General features: G+C 34.3%; 2 protein-coding genes across 2 annotated transcripts in view; both read right to left on the reverse strand.

Moving 5' to 3' along the window:
• Window positions 1–14,308, reverse strand: part of LOC111510310 (putative inorganic phosphate cotransporter) — a 103,693-nt gene extending 89,385 nt beyond the window's left edge. Inside the window, exon 1 of the mRNA XM_074180772.1 lies at window positions 14,152–14,308. Within this exon, the coding sequence (XP_074036873.1) occupies window positions 14,152–14,188 (37 nt within the window). The 5' untranslated portion in view covers window positions 14,189–14,308. The remainder of the gene's footprint in view (window positions 1–14,151) is intronic.
• Window positions 493–1,731, reverse strand: LOC141484983 (uncharacterized). Its single transcript, XM_074180770.1, has 2 exons — window positions 1,116–1,731; window positions 493–1,056 (listed from the first exon to the last, which is right to left on the reverse strand). Exons 1-2 carry the CDS (start codon window positions 1,284–1,286, stop codon window positions 754–756), a joined length of 474 nt encoding a protein of 157 aa, XP_074036871.1. The 5' UTR covers window positions 1,287–1,731; the 3' UTR covers window positions 493–753.
• Window positions 14,309–22,678: the final 8,370 nt, after the last annotated feature.

A 22,678-nucleotide genomic window follows, 5' to 3' on the forward strand; every position in this document is an offset into this window, starting at 1 on the left:
GTAAGGAATTTTCTATGTTTTTCGGTAGATTTGGTAGTAATTGTGTTCATTCGTTTCAGTCAGAAACGTATAGTCCGAATTCTTTATGGACTAAATGGTCAATGCTAAAATCGATGGTGACTATACATGAGAAACGAGATATCACCAAGTTCAATGAACTTTTCAAAATTGTACATTTATTATTTGTAATGACGTGAATAAATAAAATATGGTTCAGTTTTCATTTCTATTTATTTTTACTTGTGAAAGGTAGAGGGAATTATAAAATCTATAATGTCCCAAGGGAGTTATGACCCTCTTTATTGATAGCGTAACTATGACGATATAAGCTTATAATATCCCGGTCAGAAATAAAAACATTTATTTCTGACCGGGATATTATAAGCTTATATCGTCATAGTTACGCTATCAATAAAGAGGGTCATAACCTTGGGACATTATAGATTTTATAATTCCCTCTACCTTTCACAAGTAAAAATAAATAGAAATGAAAACTGAACCATATTTTATTTATTCACGTCATTACAAATAATAAATGTACAATTTTGAAATGTTCCCTGAAAATTACTTCCGCCACTGGAAACAATTTCTTCTTTTGTATGGCTGGAGCTTCTGTTCACTACAGTCGAGTTACCTGCCTCTTCTGATGACAAAGTAGATAACATACGCGCCGTTTTATTTCTCAATTCGATGCTATCCTCCAAATACCCCTCCGCCACCGTGGAACTTTTCCAACCTCCGTGTCTTTTTAAGTTAGTCATAGTTGCTCCTGCATTGGCTAGAGCAGTAGCAGAAGTGCGACGAAGGCAAAAAGGAAAATAAGAAAAAAATTTCCTTATGCAATAAATGAATATCATTAGGAGCATCCTTTAGGAATCTTATAACATCTTTAGGAGATAAAACAGCAGACTTTTTCGGCTTATAACTCTTACTCTTCCGTTTCAAAAAAGCCTGTAGTTCATTGAACTTGGTGATATCTCGTTTCTCATGTATAGTCACCATCGATTTTAGCATTGACCATTTAGTCCATAAAGAATTCGAACTATACGTTTCTGACTGAAACGAATAAACACAATTACTACCAAATCTACCGAAAAACATAGAAAATTCCTTACCAGTTCTTGAAAATATGCCAGAAATACAGTTTCAGTGACATCTTTTGGCATAACATTTTTCCGTGTCAGCCAGTCCAGATATATCTTGTATTCTTTTTGGTATACGGCTTCACTTTTCGATGGAATTAATGATTCTCTTGCTTGTTCAGCTTTTTTCAAAATATCCTCCATTATATTTGGGGTAGAAAACACGTTTTCACCGCAAACACAGCTTGATAACAAAGTTCTGTTTATAAACAAGTAACATAGCAACAACCTAGCAACAAGAAAACTCTACTATAATCAACGGTACCTGATTCAAATATACCGGGAAGGTAATGAATTGGTACATTTTTCCGTTTCAAAAATGAACAAAATTTTATTGAAATCGGTCAGAAATAAAATTATCTATGTACCACGGGAATTAATGAGCCTTAATAACCTCAGGCAATTGCTGTCCCTCGGGCCAGAGGCCCTCGGGACGCAAACTTTGCCATCGGTAATTAAGGCCCTCCTAATTCCCTTGATACATAAATAACTATTAACTCTTCTTGTTTGACCCCTCTTTCACTGTAACATCATAGATGATTAGATACATTAAATTAGATACAGCGTCAAAGTTTCGCAGAATCAAATTTTCAATTCGAACTGAATGAAAAACATATTACAAAGTTCATACGTGGTTCACGTCAGGTGCCTTTGCCTAAAATGGTTCAAGTCTTCCGATTAACTTATCAATGACGACTAAGAATGTGAATAGAATATAAATTGATTTTTATATCCGTGTTTGAAGTCTGTAATGTGATATATTTTATTTTCGATATCCTTATCTCATATTGAGAAGCCATTGATGAAAAACGTGTACTTTTTGTCAATGAAATATATTTTGTTTTGACAAATTTTATTTCCGACTGTGCCAATGGAATTAACATACCGTGTATATTAATATGGGTCAAGGGCAAATAATGAAGCATGAATACAAATTGGTTGCATCTGGTTGCAAACTTGAGGTGAATTGCTTCAAATTTTTGAATAATGTTACCTTGTTGTGTATTGAAGATTTCAATAATGATTTCTTCCACGCAAGTATATTCAAATAAGAATATTGCAAAACGTAAACAAGAAGGTAACCTAATTTAATAAATTACTTGATAAAATAGTTTGAAAAGATAGAACCTCGAAATGATATATCTTGGGAACTCAGTGAGCACATTTTTCAGGATCTATACAGGATGTCACGGCGATTTTGAAAATATATTTGAAATCCCTGAAAGCACTAAAAAAGAAGAATTAAAAATGAAAGAAGGAGAATAAAAATGAAAAGCTGAAGAAACAATTATATTAAGCAAAAAACTTTAAATGAAATAATAGTGAAATAAAATACAAGTAAAAATGGAAAAAATTTAACAAAAAATGAAAATAAAATTGAAAAATTGAGAGATTCCAAGTCAAGTTACTTCACGACGTTTCGATTGTTAGTATCCACAATCGTCTTCGGGTGATGTATGTACTGAATTCTCCGTGAGCTGACTATTTATAGGTCATTTGAGTACTTTCACTTATCTCTGCTTTCCTTTTTCCGCTTCACTGGTTTAGTGGGAAATGACCGTTTGGCGGGAGTTGACCATTTCTCGTTTGATTAAGGGTTTTCATATGTTGTCTCTACGCTAGCTTGGCTCAATACATTGTTGGATAACATATATGCGGTTTCTTTGAATTGTCCCATCGACAACATAACATCGAATGGTCCCAGATTGGGACCATTCGATGTTATGTTGATGGGTCCAAACATACTCTGCTATTCTTGATTTGCTAGTTTCTCCTCACTATGTGTGTTTCTTGTACTCGGCAATGCGAACATTCAATGGCCTCTTAGTTTCACCGATATAGGATTTTCCGCACTCACAGAGTATCCGGTAAATGCAATTCTTGGAATCGCAGTTCGCGTTTGGTGGCCTGGTTTTCGTGAGGCTGCTACGGATAGTGTCTCCGGATCTGAAGAATGTTTTGATGTTGTACTTGGATCCAATTCTTCGTATCTTTTCCGATAATCCTCTGATATAGGGAAGTGCAAGCACTGGTTGGGATGGCTTCTCTTGCTTTCGGGGCTCCTGCTGTCTTTTAGCCAGTCTGTTCCAGCATCGCTTTTGAGTAACCATTTCGTTGAAGATCATTTTTGATGATGTCTAGTTCCTTTTCGAGACCTTCCTTCGTATTACAAAGTCCGAAAGCACGGTCTAATAGAGTTTTGATGATTCCTTTAGCAGTCGATTGATGGTGGTTGGATTTGTGCTTATGATACTGTCTTGTGTGAGTGGATTTTCTGTACACAGATGTTTCCCACTTAGTGTCTGTTCTCTTCGACAATACATCTAAGAATGGCAATTTGTTGTGGGCTTCCTTTTCCATTGTGAAAGTGATGGAAAGTCTCACGCTGTTGATGTGCTTCAGGAAGGTGTCTAGTTCAGTATTCCCATGATTCCATATTATGAAAGTGTCATCAACGTATCTCAACCAGACACGAGGTTTCTTGTGGGCTTCTTCAATGGCCAGAGTTTCAAACCACTCCATATATATGTTGGCTAAGACTGGTGAAAATAGCGATCGTGAAGTAACTTGGCTTGGAATCTCTTGTATTTTATATCTCTATTATTTCTTTTCTGGTGTTTTCTTTTCTGGTGTTTTTGCTTAATATAATTGTTTTCTCCGCTATTCATTTCTATTTTTTCCAATTTTCATCTCTTCTTTTTCAGTTCTTTCAGGGATTTCAAATCATTTTATATAATATCAGACAATGGAAGTCATGAAACATTGTTGATCACTTTAAAACAAACGTCTGTATTTTACGTTTTTAAGGTTAATGGCATATTACTTATGATGTACTGTTTGGAACCTTTGGTGTAGTAATGAATATTACAATTAAGGAGGAATAAGGTATAAAGGTGACCTAGTGAATAAATTCTTGTGTTTCAAAATAGTTTATCTTGTAAAAAAAGAAAGTTGAAAATTTGCCTTTTTCTGAACTTTGAAGGGCCGTAACTTTATAAATAAGGGAGGGCGCTGTTTTTTTTCGGATTCGTAATCTATGCATCAAAAAACGCAAGTACACTCAAAATTTTTCTCAAAATCGTCGGGTGCCCTCAAAACGAATATTCACCCAATATATGAACCACCACGTTCAGAATTAGAATTTAAAATGATATGACTCAATTTTTCCAATTTGGAATTTCACAAACACTTCCTTCCAGTCGGAAATATCTATTCTATTTCTAAAAAATATAATAGTCAGTGAAAATTCGAGATAATGTACCTGAAATTAATATTACTAACTTGGGTATTGTCAATTGTTGCGTAATATACTAGTACGATCACGAAAACCTAGGAGAATTGGTGTAGAGAACTTTACTTTGCCATTCCAACAATATCAACATGAATCCTGTATCTGTGATAAGAAATTAATGTCATTATCAGCTAAGATAATATATGCATTGGGAATAGATCGTGCAAATAATAAACAACAACAATGCTTTTCATGTCTACATTCCCCAGTATATTATCTCTGAATCAATTGTCAAGAAAATAAAAAACACAATGTGATTCTCGAAGTCGAAAGAAAATATGTTTACATATTTATCTAGTGTATAGATAATAAATGAAGTAGGTCAAAATAACCTTCTGATATCAGTGCCACTTTTTTGCTTCGGCTATTTTCATTTACGAAAATATTTTTTTTAGAAAAATGTTTACTCCAAGTTCGAACTAAATTCATTTGCCTTTCCTTCAAATATACAGGGTGTTTGGTAGCTGGGTGCAAACCTTTAAGGGGGTGATACACTAGCCCATGTAGAACATATTCATACAAACATTTTTATTTTCTAGCGCGTTTTTGATTTTTAAGAGAACTTTTACGATTTTTAGTACAAAAACCCAAAATTGGTCAATTAAATGCTAATAACTTCGAATCTTAACAGAAATGTCCGGTTTTTTAAATTTATTTTAGTAGTCTTATGTGTCCCCAATCGTACTAAATTAGTTTGAAGCACAATTGTGTCCAAAAAAGTTATGTACAGAGCATTTAAACTTTACAAAAAAAGAAAGAAAATAAAAAATCTGACCTTTGATGCCAATTAAAAAAATAATTAAAATACATACAGGTGTTCAGACACCTTTAAAAACATGCTTAATTATTGCTTTTTCGTTCGAGGTATCATTTACCTAGCTAAGTCTTAAACTTTTTAATTAGGGTACCTGAACCAGTTAAAGGTCGTAAATATGGATTTTTGTTGAATTAAAGAAAAAAATGTTTTGTACTGTAAAAATTTATTGTTGGTGTTCAAAATGTCCTCCACCATTGCGTATACACTTTCTAGAACGATTTCGTACTTCAGTTGTGGTTACTTTCATTTGCATTTCCTGTTTCATAATTTCAAACGCTGCCTCTATTCGTTGAAGTAATTCTTCTCTCGTGGTGATTTCTGTTGTGTATACGAGTTCTTTCACCCGATCCCACACAAAAAATCCAACGGAGTCAGGTCGGGCGATCTGGCAGCCCAGGGGATGGGTCAGTCTCTCCCGATCCAGTTGCCAGCAAAAAAAGGGGTTCAGGTGTTCGCGGACGCTTACAGCCCAATATGCTGGGCATCCATCTTGCTGAAATGTGATCGGCCTGTCCTGGTCCTATATTGGCACTTCGGCATCATGAATTCGAGGTGATTTTGTCCATTCAAATTGTCAGGCAAAAAGTGTGGGCCAACCAATGTGTGTCCGATGACCCCAGCCCACACATTTATTGAAAATTTTCTTTGGAAAGAAATCTGAATTCAGGTAATTCAGGTAATTAAACACGTGTTGAACATGGGTAATAAACTAATAATAATAAAAATCATGTATTTACCTGTTTTTTCCAATTTGGATTGCTGTCCTTATCAGCCCATTCATGAAGGTTGTGGAAATTAGTAATTTCTTCCCTGGAGAACTTCGATTCGTCAGTCCAGAGGATGGACTTTGAGAACCACGCGTCGTCAATATCTGCGTTTAGCAAAAAACGGCAGAACCGTATCCGTCTCGCCGGATCCGTTTCCTCCAAGCCTTGCACACCCGTGCTGTGAAACGGATATTTCTTTTCGTTGTGCATCGTACTCCACACTTTCCATATCGAAAGGTTTGAATCTCTCGCTACAACTCTGATGCTGGTGGTAGGATCCGCTTCGAAGGCTGCGAGAATTTGCTCCTCAACATAGACATTATGTCTTCCTGGATTTACTGCAGGTTCAGCATGATGAATACCAGATTCAGGCAGCCTACGATATGTGTTGGAAAACACACGGACGTTAGGCACCCTGAAATAAAATAACTAATTTTTAACATCTTTTGAAGGTGAAAATGGCAAAATTCAACTACCGCTACGATTAGAAATCAATTTACCTGCGGTTCGGGTAACGTTCTTGGTACAAACGTTGTGCCAGAAATGCGTTACCATCAGCTCTGCCATACATAAAAATGATATCGGCTTGTTCATGACTCGTAAACTCAGCCATGGCAGCACACACAACAAAAAGTTCGATAGTCCAAAATAAACAACACCTGCAGGAGCGAAAGGCTACAAGTGAACACGGTGAATTACAAAAATGGGGAACACAAAACCAACGTCTACTCGCAACTCGAAAGGGCAAAGCAGTGACTAGAGAACTTGTTTGGCCAACCAAACCGACCAGGCGAGGGGTCCAAGATGATTACTCAACTCAGGTACCTAAAAATTGATAAACTCAAAAGCAAGTTTATGGCCCTAGCATAAGGCCTAAATCATAACAACAGAATGCATTCCAATTAATGACTAGCCTCAGGTCAAATTCTCTGTTGTAAAATGCCACCGGCACCGGCCTTTGTTCAGTTTTCTCTTCTTTCAAGTTTGGCTAAGTTTCTCATTATTCCATGTAAGTCTAAAAATAATATCGCATTTCGCTTTAGGATTTTCGTTTAAAGGTTTTTGAGCTGAATTTGATTTAAATTACTTTTTTTTAAATTTTTCAAATATCCATATTTACGACCTTTAACTGGTTCAGGTACCCTAATTAAAAAAGTTTAAGACTTAGCTAGGTAAATGACACCTCAAACGAAAGAGCAATAACTAAGCATGTTTTAAAAGGTGTCTGAACACCTGTATGTATTTCATTTATTTTTTTAATGGGCATCAAAGGTCAGATTTTTTATTTTCTTTCTTTTTTTGTAAAGTTTAAATGCTCTGTACATAACTTTTTTGGACACAATGGTGCTTCAAACTACTTCAGTACGATTAGGAACACATAAGACTACTAAAATAAATTTAAAAAACCGGACATTTCTGTTAAGATTCGAAGTTATTAGCATTTAATTGACCAATTTTGGGTTTTTGTACTAAAAATCGTAAAAGTTCCCTTAAAAATCAAAAACGCCCTAGAAAATAAGAATGTTTATATGAATATGTTCTACATGGGCTAGTGTATCACCCCCTCGAATATATCTGATAATTTTTAGGAAAGAAAGTTTTTGACTTCCTACTACTCCATCTTGATACAAAAACAATGTGGGAATCTTCCAAAGAAAGGAAGGGAATAATCAATTTGCAAATAATCAACTCTATACATGGATGTGTAGATCATGCAAGGAAATAACTTTCAGATACAAACTAGAAGAAAACCATCCTGAAAAAGCTACTTTCATATAAACATTTAAACAAATACTTTTATATGAACACTGAATTATACAGAAAATACTTTTCTCTACTCAGTTTGTATTCCAAACAATCGTTATGAAATAAAATCAGATGTCATTCACAGGAGTTCTACTTTAAATGAATGGTAATAAATTGCACTTACATGCAACAATGTAATCCTCACTGGTAGGCATCGATGTTTCAACGTAAGACTTTTGCCTTAAGGCTCTTCACCATACTGGATAACATTATAGAAAATAAACACAATTTATTCATGAATTACGATTTTTAATGTCACGGAATAATTTTGATCTACTTATGTCATCGATGACATCGATGACATTCACCTATTTGATTAAATTCCAGCCAAGAGGAATCTTATTTGAATTGAAGGGGTTATATTTTTAGGAGTGAATAATTGTTGGGAAGAAAGTTTTTGGCTTTCTACTACTCCATCTCGATATAAAAAAAAATGTGGGAATCTTCCAAAGAAGGAAAGAAAGTAATCAATTTGAAAATAAGAACTCTATACATAGATGTGTAGATCATGCAAAGAAGTAACTTTCAGACACAAACTGAAATAAAACCCTCCTGAAACAGCTACTTTTATATAAACATTGAATTACACGAAAGAAGAAAATTCTTTCGAAATATATGAAATATGTGAACACTGAATTATACGGAAGAATGTTCGTTATGGAATACAATCAGATATCATTCACAGGAGTTCTACTTTAAATGAATGGTAACAAAAAAATAACCCTTTCAATTCACATCTAATAACTTTTGTGAATGTATTGGAAAACTTTGATATAAATTGTTTTTTTGTTTTTGGGCATTGACTACTTCAGTAATTATTCTCGTGTACTAGGTAGGCAATGTTAATAATTGTCATCTAGGTAGCATCACGGCTATTCGCGGTCCGTCAGCCATGTAACGTTGCCGAAACATCCCAACTTCAACTAATAAATTCCCTCGAAAAAACGATAGAAATTGTTATTAATAGTGTCAAGTGAATTTGCAGTTTCGTCTTCATGCGATGTTGTTGCTGTATATTTGTGACCCCCAAAGAAATAAACACCCCTTGGATTAGATGGAAAGAGTTCATTCGTTATCAGAAACCATGAAGCGTTGTTTTTACCTGCCATAGTTGTCATCAGTGGTACTAGGCCGAATCAGGAATGCATTGTTGGACTCAAAATACAAACCCCAGTAAAAAACAGCGATGATATCTCCCCTTACGAAGACGCCATCTATAGAATTCGCATAAGGCTCACTCCATGAATGTCAAAATAAAAACAAGGCTTGAATTAATGAGTATTTCAATATAACTATTTTTTTTACATTTATATCATGTATTTTGGTGTATCTTCTCATCTAGATTATTGATATCCAAATGAGGATGATCAAATAAAAATTTAATTTTTCAAATTATCTTTCAGAATGCCTTGCTGATGGTATTTCTCAAATCATAACTATTCGCAGTCCCAATAGCTTCGTAACAGCACAATCCACCCAACTTCAACTATATTTCATGTTGTAGAGAAAATTTGCAATGAAACTCAGTGAACTTTGCAGAAAGGTAATTACAAAATATGTATAGTCCTTCGGATGTATGAACAAAATAGAACCGAACTGAAATGAACTGAACTGAACCAAAAAACAATGGGCTTGTTTCACGCTAGGGAAAATGATACTGGTTTGCTTATAGACTGATCGAGTTAAGGGAATATTATACTTATCAAGCCTAATCGGTCCCGAGATCTCTTTATATTTGCAGAAAAAAGAACAATTCGAAAAGCTAGAATTTAAATTGGCCGCGTGTCTGTTGACCAATAAAATTGATCGTGTCTAGAGCGGAGTTGCCAAGTGTATTGGTTTATAATATCCAATCATAGATCTGATGATCCAATTTGACAGACGCCATTTCTGTTGTTATTGTTGTCCACTCGGTATGAATACAACTGTTTTTTTTGTAAAAGTTAGGTATCGGTGGGTGCCTATTTTGCTGCATATTCCGTGTCATCAGTTTACATTCCGAAAAATATTTTTTCAGGTTATTTTTGGATTGAATTTTACCATTACTACCACCAAAATGATTGAAATATGTTTTATATCTAGTTATAAAAACAGATCATCCATACCAGACAAAAAGTCTGGTATGGATGTCATATAAATAAAAGGAAACTACTAAATATACCACCTATCGTTTCAATTTTCCATTCTTCATTTCGGTACCAAAGTATTCCAAATTTTACAAGTAAAATTCATCGATCATTTTAATCGACTCTTGGTAAGTTGTCGGAGTCAGCTTCAACAAAACTAGGCTCAACATTCATTTTGAAATTATTTTAACAAAAATACGAAGTTATGTATGGAAACCATTGACATTAGAAAGAGCACATTGTCGCATACACTACAGAGGGCGCTGGCTGACTGGATGACAATATGGCTAAGATAGGTACCAGTAACGTTGACTTTCTTATTTTTGGTGAGTGGCATGAATGCAAAATTGATTTATTTTACTAGGGTTCATGACCATTCGAAAACCATTTGAAAATACAGCTCGTTAACTTCTATTTAGAATCATATTTAGATATAACTTGTACTATATCAGTTACCAAGGCAAGTATTACTGTCCATTTTTATGCTTGATTCGTGGATTCGAGCGATCTTATTATTTGTATATTTATTTGTTTGCTGGCTTCATTCCTAACAAAAATGAATGAATAATTACAGAAAATTTTATTTGATCGTTCATTTTCTCAGAAAAATGAAGTACCCCTATCACAATTTATTGGTTTATTCGCCATAGAAAATGCATGTCATATCAGATCCATTCTGCTTGTTTTTGCAACATAGAGTTTCAACTTTCTCTCAGCTGACAGCTCGCGTAGGAACAATTCGTTATTTCATCGAGTTTAGTTTGTATGTGTTTTAAAAGTCTTTTAGAGATATATTTGAATATTAATATAGTTCATTCTTGTGCTGATTTTAATTGTGCGGAAAGGAATAAGAAAACAGAATGCGCATTGTTTTCTAGTGAGTTATTTCATATAATGAGTTTAGGTTCCCAAAGGATGAAATGATATGGAAAAAATGGGTGAAGATATTGAAAAGAAAGAACTACAATCCTTCTACTCTTCCAAGATTTTATAGAAATCGTTTAAAAAGTGACTATAAATGAAAGGGGAACAGAAATATTGAATTTGATGACACAGTTTTTTATTTCAGCAGTATTCTTCACAGAAAGTATCATCTGAAGTTAATAATGTTGCTGAAAGTATGAAATAAAATGAATTAATGTTTTTGAAAAAAAATCAAATGCTTTTCATTTTACTTCATTAAATTTCATCATATGATTAATGGTATTACCTCAGAAGCTTTCGTTGTATCAGTTCAAGTACAATCAGTTCTGTCTATACTTAACCTTTTTCAACATTCCTCTCGTTTTGAAAGATTCAACAGATTACCCAAGGGATAAGGGATAAGGCTTGAATTTAATTGCAATATTAGAAAGAGTTATGTATGCAGGAATCGTTTTTTTTTTTTTTAAATAAATTGCAGTTGTACAGATTGAGGATTGTAGAATAAATTAAAAATTTGAACTGATTCTTTAATCCAGTTTGCTATATTTTTTTATTTTCATAACTGTGTATTATCAAATAATGCATAAAATCATAGTTTGGGTGAATATTTTGTGATCTTTCGACTCTGTGTACTGATTTTAGATATAGATTTTATTTCCAAACATGATTTTTTGTGTACATTGTATTGAATGTGGAGAATTTTTCAATAATTGAAACGTTAACGGGTTCATATACACTTCCATAATTAAATTAATAATTATAGGCTTTATAAATCTTACAGTTTGACATTCCTATTGGTCGGTCAATCGAACAATAAGTGGGAAAAGGCCCGTGACGTCACCGGCCTAGCACTGTTTTTCAATTTGAAATTTCTATCAAGTGAACTATAAACCCAAAATCATGAAACAGGCCCATTGATTCGAGAGGTGATAATGAACCTTTCGATCACAGATACTATTATTGAGCTTGTACAAAATACAACAGAAAAAAACAACATACTCAAACTGAAATCAGGAAGTTATCGACAACTCTCTCTAACGAACAGATTTCATAACAAAATACGTTGGAAGTTAACAGTTGGTGAAAAATAAAAGGCATCAACTAGTATCTAAATTAAAATGGGCATGAAATTTCAAAGATTTTGTGTAAAGAAATGAAAAAAACACTGTAACCGGATTCAAACGCACTAGGGAATATGCTATTCAGACATATGTGAAAAAACATTCAAAAACTTATATCCATAGCTTCATTCGATGGAAATTGTGAATTACAGAAGATGAAAAATTATGGTCCCTAAATAGGGCATTGAAGAACCCCTGATGATGTATATAGTGACGTAGATATTTCAGTTCGTTTCAAATAGCTCTCAATAAGTTGACAGGCTGAGAGAGAGAAGCACAGGAAGTTCGGCATATCCCGGACCAGACTATGATAGTAAATCAAATACCTTGGAATAGTCGAGTGACACTAGGATAGAGTTACTCGAGTAACATTAGGACATTATAAGCCGCTATGTGCCACTACCATAAACAGACTAGCAATGTGGTGAGATATAATGAGTATCTAAGTATTCACAAATATGTCCATCTATATTCAGAAAGACATGAAAGAATGCTCATCAGGCGTAAGTCGGAAAACTCATTTGGTGATGATTTTTTTTGAGACAGGAATCACTAAGGAATCATTAAAAATACAGCTTGAGATCGGATAGAAAGCAAAAACTTATATATTTCAAAGTGAGATATACTTTCGAATGAGAAATTTCCAGCTCCATTTTTTTATTTCGCTCAAGAAAATTATGTTGATCTTCATCTGATATGTTCAGGTAATATTCAACTTTCGTATTTCTCTCCGCATATTGTGGTGTACTGACAACAGTTGTTTCTGAGAAGAATGAGAATTAGGTGAATGATCTCTAAAAGGGATGTAGCATTCATTAATTGAGAAAAGGGAAGAAATGATACTATGGTTGAGGCTTTTGCTGTTGTGTCTCTATTTTTCGGGTCTGAAGGTCGGAATTTCTTCCTAACGTTTCACTGGCGTGAGTGGCTGCCTACTTCAGAGGTTTATACATCTTGGGTTAATATCCGATTACTGATTATTACAGTTTCGTAACGCGTATTAATGTTGTGTCAGGTACCTTGATAAGATAACTTGTCAGTAACATACACTGACCTTTTTTTACCTGCCGTCCTGCTGTTTGCTATCCTAGAACTTCTTAGAATGGAATTCCATATTCGATTGAGGTTCACCGCTTCCTCTTTTCTGTTGAAACTGAAGAGTCATACGGTTCTGAACGAGGAGAAGGTTAACATGGTTGTACGCGCGTATCTACCATATATCATTAGGGTTACAGACTGAATTGGAAAATTATTGGGGAAGAACGACATTAAAACAGTTTTCAAACCCACCAGGAAGATACAGCAGAACCTCAGGTCGATTAAGGACAAAAGGTACCAACTATCACCAGCAGGGATTCACCGCATACGGAGCAATTGTGTAAAAGGTATAAATTGGAACTACCAAAAGATCCATGGGAACAACGCTGAAGAAAGATGAAAGAAACTGTAGACTAGATTCAAACGGACAAGTCGGCGGTGGCAGAGCACGCACTCACTGAAGGAAAACACAGGATTCTGTTTGAAAACACAGAACCCAGGGATACCATAGCCCATTGGTACGGAAGGCAACAGGGATCCAACTCGAAAAATAGTGACACTGAAAAATTATACTAGGTCTCTACCAGAAATGAAGTTTCTGGAAGTTTTTTTATTTTGAATTTTCATCAGTCCAATAAGTTCTGAGGTCATAATTTCAGTCTAATTTTCTGATGAAATATCAGTGCTGAATTTTTTCTTCAAGGACCAACCACACGCACTATAGGAAAATCCTTAAGGCACTCTCAGAGCGGTGCCTGTACGAAAGTAGCGATTCACATTGGATTTGAATAGCTGGAGAATACATTTATTTAGTTCTCAGGGAGTCAATTTCACATAAACGGAGTTCTCCAGAGTTCTTAAAGAGTGAAGTTCAAGATGTACTGGGTTGAACTTCAAAACGATGAGCAGCCACAGTCCGTCGCGTATTTTTGATATGTACTCAATTGATGTATACTCTCTGGTTCTAACTGTATGCACCTTTACTATATATCACTAATGAACCCTTTTCAAATAGGTTGTGAAATGTTGAACAAAAATTGAATTTTGAAATTCAGGATCGTAGGTTTTATGGGTATGATGTATTTTTGGGGAAAAAAAGTCATAAAATAATAACTTACCCACTTCAGAAGATTTCGATACATGTATTACAGTCATTTTGGGGTCAAAAACTCTTCTTCAATCAAAAATCTGATTTTTTGAAATATGTTTTGAAATCTGTTTTTCGTTAACTACTAATTGAACAGCACTAAAATAACATTATTCACAACGGTGAAGAATCACAAACGAAAATGTCTCTCTTGGAGATAACTCAAAGATGTTTATATCTGTCTATCACTTGAAATCAATTTAGGTTTCAGATATTTTCACATCGAGTGCTTTCATATCAAATATACCAACTGGGTCGGTGATTAGATTTGAGGTTAATGTTGAGGTCATATTACAAATAGTTCATCATTGTGCTGTTCTATACACACTCAGGTGCATAAATAACAGCGACATGTTGATCATGAATCCCTTTTTATATATTTTCAGAAAGATTTTTATAATGGAAAAAATGAAAAAAATTCATCCCAGATTAATATACGTCAAACAGATTTTCTGATAAGGCCCGGTTCAAGAACAGAGCAAAATCAGGGTCAGTACACCGGTACCTGAAGTACCAAAGCGGATGGTTCAATTGCAACAACAGAAACTGCTAGCTAAACAATTTGCGTCCCACTCCTCAATCGACATAATGGGAAAGGCACCAGCTACTATTTCCACAGTAGAATCCACGATGCCGGAAATTACTTTTCGACAGCGTCTAGTCAGGCGAATTTTGAAACAGCTCAATATCAACAAGGCGTCTGGCCCTGGCGTTTTCAACCTGTCTTATAGAAAAGGGTATTTTCCTTCTTTTTAGAAGATTGCTCGCGTTCAGCCTATTTCCAAAAAGGGCAAGAAAAATCTCCCAAATGAATATAGACCTGTAGCTTTGCTATCCTCAAATATTTAGAAGGCTTCAACATCTTGACAATTATTATCAATATGGCTTTCAGAAAGAAACAATCAACAGGCGACCTTCTATCGTATATCACCCATATTTGGAATAACGCAATCAGGGAACATGGAGAATCAAGAGCTGTTGCGCTTTGACCGTGTGTGGCATAAAGGTTTGCTGGCCAAACTTCGATGCTATGGCTTGTCGAATCATTTCTGTGTATGGCTCTCCTGGAAGAACGTTCCCTGCAAGTGGCCGTCGATGGATATCTCTCGAATACTTTCACCATCAACACTGGTGATCCCCAGGGATCCATATTGTCTCCAACCCTCTTTTTTTGTATATCAACGACTTATTGGAAAAACCAAGAATCCAGTATATTGCTTTTCTGACGACAGCAGCACATTAGTGTGGCAGGAGGTTGTATATCTGAATAATGATCTAGAAGTGATTTCGAATTAGGGTAAAAGTAATCAGGTTCAATGCAATGCCACAAAAACCCAGGCATCGGTTTTCTCCAAGAAGATAAATGTCTCCGAACCGGATATATTAATATCAAGTCAGATAATTCCGCTTTCTGCTTCGATAAGTTTGTTGAACACCAATATGTCTTTGCACAATCGTGTCGGTAGAATTGCAAAAGCTGATTCTCAAAAACTAGAAATACTGTTCCGAACCACAAAACTATACACACGTCAACAACTTTTGATGCTTTATAAAGCTGAGATCAGACCTTCTTTAGAGAATTGTTCTCATGTATGGAGCTCTACTCTCAAACATACCCTGAAGTTGCTGGATTCCATCCAGAAAACAATCATTCGCCTGATTGGAGACGTGATCATCACGTGCAACCTTGATAGCCTGGAACGTCGAGAAAAGGTTGGAGAGTTGTCTCTCTTCTATAGATAGTTTCACGGGAGGTGTTCAAGTGATTTGGCACATTTGATTCCACCAAGAGCGGTGCAAGAGCAGTACACCTTGAACTTCACTGTTTGAAAACTTTTTTATCTGAAGAACTGCGTTAATGTGGAATACACTTCCTGAGGACGTTTTTTCAAATGGATTCAATCGTCAGCGATTCGAATCCAACGTGAATCGTTATTTTCGCACAGGCACCGCCCTGAGAGCACCTTTAAGTTTTTTTTTGTAGTACTTGTGCTCTGTGAATAGACAAAATCAGCAAAAGATCCGTTTTATCTCTTCACTAAAAGCAAACAGACCACATAACCCCAGAAGGAAAACTCAGCACAGCAACAGGTATAATAATAACAAATGCAGTTACTACAAGAAACTTAGAAGACGTGTGCAATGATACTGAATCAACTATAATAGTTACTTTCTCCATTACCCCATAATATTTCATTTTGTCTTAAATTATTTTACATGAAACAATTAGCTCAACAGTAAATTTTCTTAAACTGTGGAATCACACTCACTTTGATTAATTGGACTTGGTGTATGAGGGATATATGTTAAGATTTTTCTCAAAAGAAGAAAATGATAATATTAACTCAAAAAACTCAGTTTTAAAATCGAAATTTTGAGACATATGAGAAATTAATCATTTAAACAGGTCGAGTCCATAAAATCACAGTGAAACTCTGTAAACACTGTCTGGTCCCCTTATTTAAGGACAAAACGCAAGCACTACATAAAAATCTCAAGACGCTCTGAAAGCAGTGCCTGTGAGAAAGTAGCGATTCAAGATGAATTGGAATTCCTTGAGATTAAATTTACTTGGAAAAATTCTCAGGAAGTTTATTCCACATAAACGCAGTTCTTCAAATGAAAGAGTTCTTAAACAGTCAAATTCGAGGTGTCCTGAGTTAAACCTCAAAACGATCAGGAGTTTCATCGTTTCATGTACGAGAAAAATAAATAGTTAAATTCATCAAAGCTATAGTGAATCTCATTTGAAAGAAATCTTTTCTTCAAATGTCTCATGCCAGTTGGTGAATGATATTGAATATTTCTGCAATAAAATATTGTCAAAATTTTCGTTGGAGAGTTGTACGCAATCCATATGGCAAATTGCTGCGCTTTTCTGGAGTGTTAAAACTGTTCATCTGCTGTGTGTTGCGAAAACTTGAGGTGAGACTCGATAAAAACCTATCAATTATTTTCTGCTGCATAAAATTGAAGTTCATTCGTCACTATTCTCAAGTATATACATCAGAGTATTAGGAAACTTGTTTCATCTTGCTTGAATATTTCCAATAAATGATTTTATTTGTTATTTGACCCTTCACCTCGGGACTGAGGTAAGAAAATAAAACGATAATATATTAATGACACTCTAATTCTATATTGGAAAAATGAAACACCATTATTTACAAATATTTTGAGAAAGTCAGTTGTTATTCAATCTATATTTCTGGCCAATTCAGAGCAGAAGTATAAAAATTAGTTTTCATGTAGTCAAGTATAGTATGAAAATAAGTTTGAAAAAACTAAAAAACACGCTTTCGGAAAACTAAAAAGTTGAAAATATTTTTTTTAATAAGTTTAAAACAATAACGAACGAAAAATACTAGTATCATTGTGAAAAAAGCGAGGTGCGCTTGATATATAAAAATATGGCACAAAGCGCCCACGCCTTTTTCATAATAATAATAGTGTTTGTCGTTCGTTATTGTTTTAAGTTTATTTAAAAAAATATATATTTTCTACTTTTTAGTTCGATGTTCTTCAAAAGCTTGTTTTTTAGTTTTTCAAACTATATTTATTTTTCACTTTTAAGTCCGATTTATTGTTAAAAATACTTTTTTTTCACGAAGACGGCGTAAAATTCCTCTCAAACAATATAATAAAGTTTGAACATTGGTTTGAGGTCTTAGTAAGTCTCCAACAGAGGGCAAACAGTTGTAAAATTTGTTTCGAAGTAAAGAGAGAATTTGTAGTAATAATTTCAAAAAACAATTCAGTCTTGATGTTTTAATTTGAAATTTCATTCAAAATTTTAATGAACTAAAACTATTTTTTCAGTGAATGTATCTTCCGTCTAACACTTATAATTCTCAAAATATGTTTTTCATTTTGATTTTCTTTTGAACAACCTATCAAGGAGGTTACGTATAGCGCCATCTGCCCGCAAATAGCTCAAGCGAAGTTAATTCATACTGTTATTTTCTATCTATTCACTTTTATATTTTTATGCTTTATAGTTTTTATATTCTCATACTTACATTTATGTAAGTATGAGAATCATTATTATTATTATTATTATTTATTTCAATATGTAGCATATATATTATCACTTTCTGACCACTTTTTCACCCCAAAATGCTGAAATCACCAAATGTTCAACTATTACTTTCAATTTGTATAACTTATATTCTTTAAAATAATAACACTTTGACAATAATATTTTATCTTTTAAGTTGTGTATCTTATATTTCTCAGAATAGTAACACTTTGTCAATGAGATTTCATCTTCAACAATAAAGTACATTTTGATTTGATTGCAATAATTGATAGTTACGTACAGCGCCATCTGTTCGCAAATAGATCAAGCAATAATTGATAGTTACGTATAGCGCCATCAGCCCGCGAATAGATCAAGCAATGATGCTGATAATTCTGTCAATACAGTTCTTCCGATCTTGAGAGTTACACACAAACATGCATACAAACAATCATACATACATACATACAGGTGAAGCTAATATAAAGTGTGTAAAAATACACCGACAGCCGTATCCTTATTTTAGATTTATTGTATAGTGTTTCTTCAGATTCAGCTAAAGGTGTCATCATATATCGTCTACATTGATATGCAGAGTCGCCACGAAGAACAACATTACAATTACGCTGTTCTTCAAACCAAACTTTTCTGATCGAAGACAATTTGATCGTTTTCTTCCGTTTTCTGAAATATTCAGCATTATCACCAGCTAGAAAACTACAGTATGTAGAGAAATATAATTTCATCATGTAGATTTTTATCGGGAGAACATATTCAAATGTGAGTACAGTCCACAGCATCCAACACCTGAAGAAAACCAGCAATTTGGTAAAATTCCATTTGTGTTCTAGACATCTCAGCGGATGTCCTCGGGGGAAAGATATGATCTCTATAAAGTGAGGCTATAGCTCCAGACACCTTATGATGATTCTATACGCTATTGCCACTCATGCAACTGGAATCACCTACAGTAAGCTGCGAACATCCTGTAGCATGAAATCTGAGGCAAAGGAGCACCTGATTCATGGGTGACACAGCATTATTCCAGAACCACCATATCTCTAAATATTTGGAAGGCTTCTACATCTTGAGTGATCATCAATATGGCTTTCGAAAACAAACACATATTATAGTCTAACAATTTTCAATTGAATGTAACTCATATACAAATTGAACTGAGAGCTAACGGCAACAATGTTAAATGTTAGAAGTAAATTCTTACCAGGGTCATTTTTATTGTCTATGCATCGCCATTATGAATAATTGAAAACTAAGATGATTCCATAAAATTTGACCCCCGTAACAAGATAGCTTCGGCATATCGATAGGATATACGAGCTAATAGGTAAACCATTTCGTACATTGAAATATCGGTAAACTGATCAACACTCCGCAGGTCTATTATATTTGCGTCCTTAAAATGCCATAAATAGATCCGGTTTCTTCATTATCAAGCGTCCTTATCTTTATAGGCGTAGTAAGTTCTGTTTCTTGTGAAGGTGACTTTATTTTCTATTTATTAAATATATTTTATTATATTTATCAAATAGTCTGTTATATTTATTAAAATTTAAAATATAAGATAGAGTTGGCCCATATTTGTTTTTCAAAATACATTATCATAGATTTTCATCATAGTCACAGTTTATTGTGAGATAATTAGTTGACCTAGTCATTAACCTCAGGTATAAATGTTCGTTAAACTCAGGTATAACTAAACTGACCATTTTTTTTAAGCTCAAAACGGGACGTCCATATATTATCTGTATGGATGGACCATAGGCACTATAATATATATGATATTATATATCTATTAGGTAATATGACCAAATGGGAAAATGAACAAAGGCGTCTAACCCATATAATATATATATAATAATATTAACAATGAAAATAAACACAAATTTTTTAATGTTCTTTATTTTGTGTGCACATTCATTAAAATTATTTTTATTATAAGAAAAAGAAAAAAGTTATTACCAGCTTCAATAAAGCAACTTTTCTGTGGCAGTAATTACTAAATTATATACAACATATTTTTTAGTTATATTTATATTTTTCGGAGGAACAAATTTGCTTTAATAAAGTAGGTGTTGATTTTAAATTAGCATAACATTCTTGACACGTTTTGTTTATATTGACCTTAGTTATCAACATCGCCTTCAAAACTGAAACCTGTAAGCTGTTTTTTTCAGACGTCCACAATTTATTCATTAAAGAAAAGATTCTTTCTACTGAAGCATTTGTACCGGGTAAACATAAAATGTATTCAATTAAAAGACTAAAATTTTCATGCTTAAGATTGTTGGCGCAAAAGTGTTGAAATACTTCAACCCAACGAGTTTCAGTGTGAACTTTTAAATGATTCCATTCGGAAATTTTCTGTGAAGTTACGTAGTTTAATATTAATGTAAATTCGTCAAATACTTCTGTATCTTTATTGCTGTCAATGTATCCCTTTTCAATTAATATATCCAATGCTTTTTGTACATCTACCCATGCAGGTACTGTTCTTAAATCAGCCCAAAAAAAATCTCCATTTTTTTAGTAAGGATGCAAGTCCATTCTTCGAGATATTCACTGCTCGTTTTGTAAAATTCTGTAGCTGTTCTTTTCACAAAATCTTCATCAATATTAGAGCCATTATCTTTTAGTTTTACTATTAATGTACGAACTTTTTTTTTTTCATAATTATCAAGATTTAATATATATATATATATATATATATATATATATATATATATATATATATATATATATATATATTGTGACACAACTAGAAATACAAACCAATTCAAAGAACTAAGATTATTAAGAAAAAAGGAAAGAAGAAAAAAAAACAAACACATCAAAGGTGCTGCTTCGTTCCCTCCTGTTCATAAAAGAGGACATATGCCTCATTGCTCACAATTGATTTTGGCGAAATTGGTAACACCTGTGAATCGTTGTATTCATGCCATGTGGCACTATATGGGTGTCTGCAATATGCTGTGTAATGTCCGTTGTAAATAGTCTCACTGTGATTTGAAAGTGCATATAGATTATAATGACAAGGAGCCACATTGTCTGCTGCATAACTGCTGATATCTAATCCATCTGAAGAAAAGTCAATGGAAACATTCAATTTGCCACTGAACCTTTCCGTCGGAGAGAATCTTTTCAAATGAATTACTAAAATACGGGGAAACTTATAGATTGATAAGGACTTTGTACATTTTCTCCTTTGCTTGCACCTCGAACACATTGGTTTTTCATCTCCATCCAGAGTTTCCTCTCTTGTGAAAGAATCCAAGCAATGTGACAAACTCACTTGGCCAGATCTTTGTGGTATGGGAAGGGACAAATCCCAGAAAGGATCAAAGATTACTGATGAGTGTCCACAGTGTGTGCACTTCATAGTGGATTTTAATTGACCAACGAAATAGTCTACAATCTTGGAGTTGTTCATATTCAAATATCTCTGCCAGGACTCTTGTGCTTTTCCGTTATCGCTCAATTTTTCGTCAATCTCAGTTAAGATTGGTTCAGGTTTCTCAGTAATTTTGTTTGAGGTCCTCATGTAAACCTTCTAAAAGATATCGAAGGAATTCGTGGGCGTCTTGATGGGCGGAACCCTTGTATCGAGGGGCAAATCTTTGAATCTGATTTTTGAAGTAGACTGTGTTAATTACTCTATCAGATGAATCTTCTGACCATAATTCCTTGATAACTTCCGCGAACGATTTGATTAAAACACCTTTCATACTAGAAATACTAGTATTGATATCTTCCATGTATGCATCCTTTTTTAGGTATTCCAACAACCATCCCGTGTTTAATAAACATCGGATTATACTGTTCATGAAACAGGTGTTTCCAGGATTTTTTAAACCATTGAACCCAAGAGTTTTGATTGAAGAATGTATCACCGATCTACTGTTGCAACTACGTTTGCCACTACTATCTTCTTCTGAGTAAACACGGATAGGATGACTCACCCCTTCATTGGACTGGTAGGATAAAGAATTCGAAGCAAAACTGCTCAAAACTGAATTAGATATTAGTTCGTTTGAGGGCTCAGCCAGAGGACCAAACTCAGCCTCTTTTAGAGTTCCCACTTCCTTTTCTGTCAAAGCTTGACGGTTTTGCTGCGAGTCTTCCACCAAACTGCACAACTCCAGTTCTTGCACTGTCTGTACATGCCGATACATTTTGTTCATGGGAAACATTGATAATTCACTTAGGGTTTTTGATTGAGGAATTGTACCTAAACATGAAGCTGCTTTTCCTCTTTGAATCAGAATGCTAATTTTTTGAATCAAGAAAGAGGTAGCTCTTGGGTTATTCGTTTCTTTGGATATCCTATTGCCGATTTCACGAATGAACTCCAATGCTTGGGGGCCTAAGGTACCAAATGTTTCAATTCCTATTGCATAAAAAATGAAATTATCTCCCGCCGCGGCAACATCCAAATCTTTTGAAGATGGCTCGTTTGAATCCT

Source organism: Leptinotarsa decemlineata, unplaced genomic scaffold (genome assembly GCF_025532065.1).
Source record: "Leptinotarsa decemlineata unplaced genomic scaffold, Ldec_3_MD MMD2_tig00026299_RagTag_RagTag, whole genome shotgun sequence".
NCBI classification, from domain to species: domain Eukaryota; kingdom Metazoa; phylum Arthropoda; class Insecta; order Coleoptera; family Chrysomelidae; genus Leptinotarsa; species Leptinotarsa decemlineata.

Bases quoted from the DNA above. Each gene is read 5' to 3' on its own strand.
- LOC141484983 (XM_074180770.1), bottom strand. From the start codon at position 1,286: ATGGAGGATATTTTGAAAAAAGCTGAACAAGCAAGAGAATCATTAATT. The intron at 1,057-1,115 runs GTAAGGAATTTT...TATTCGTTTCAG, and splicing joins TGGCATATTTTCAAGAACTG to TCAGAAACGTATAGTTCGAA.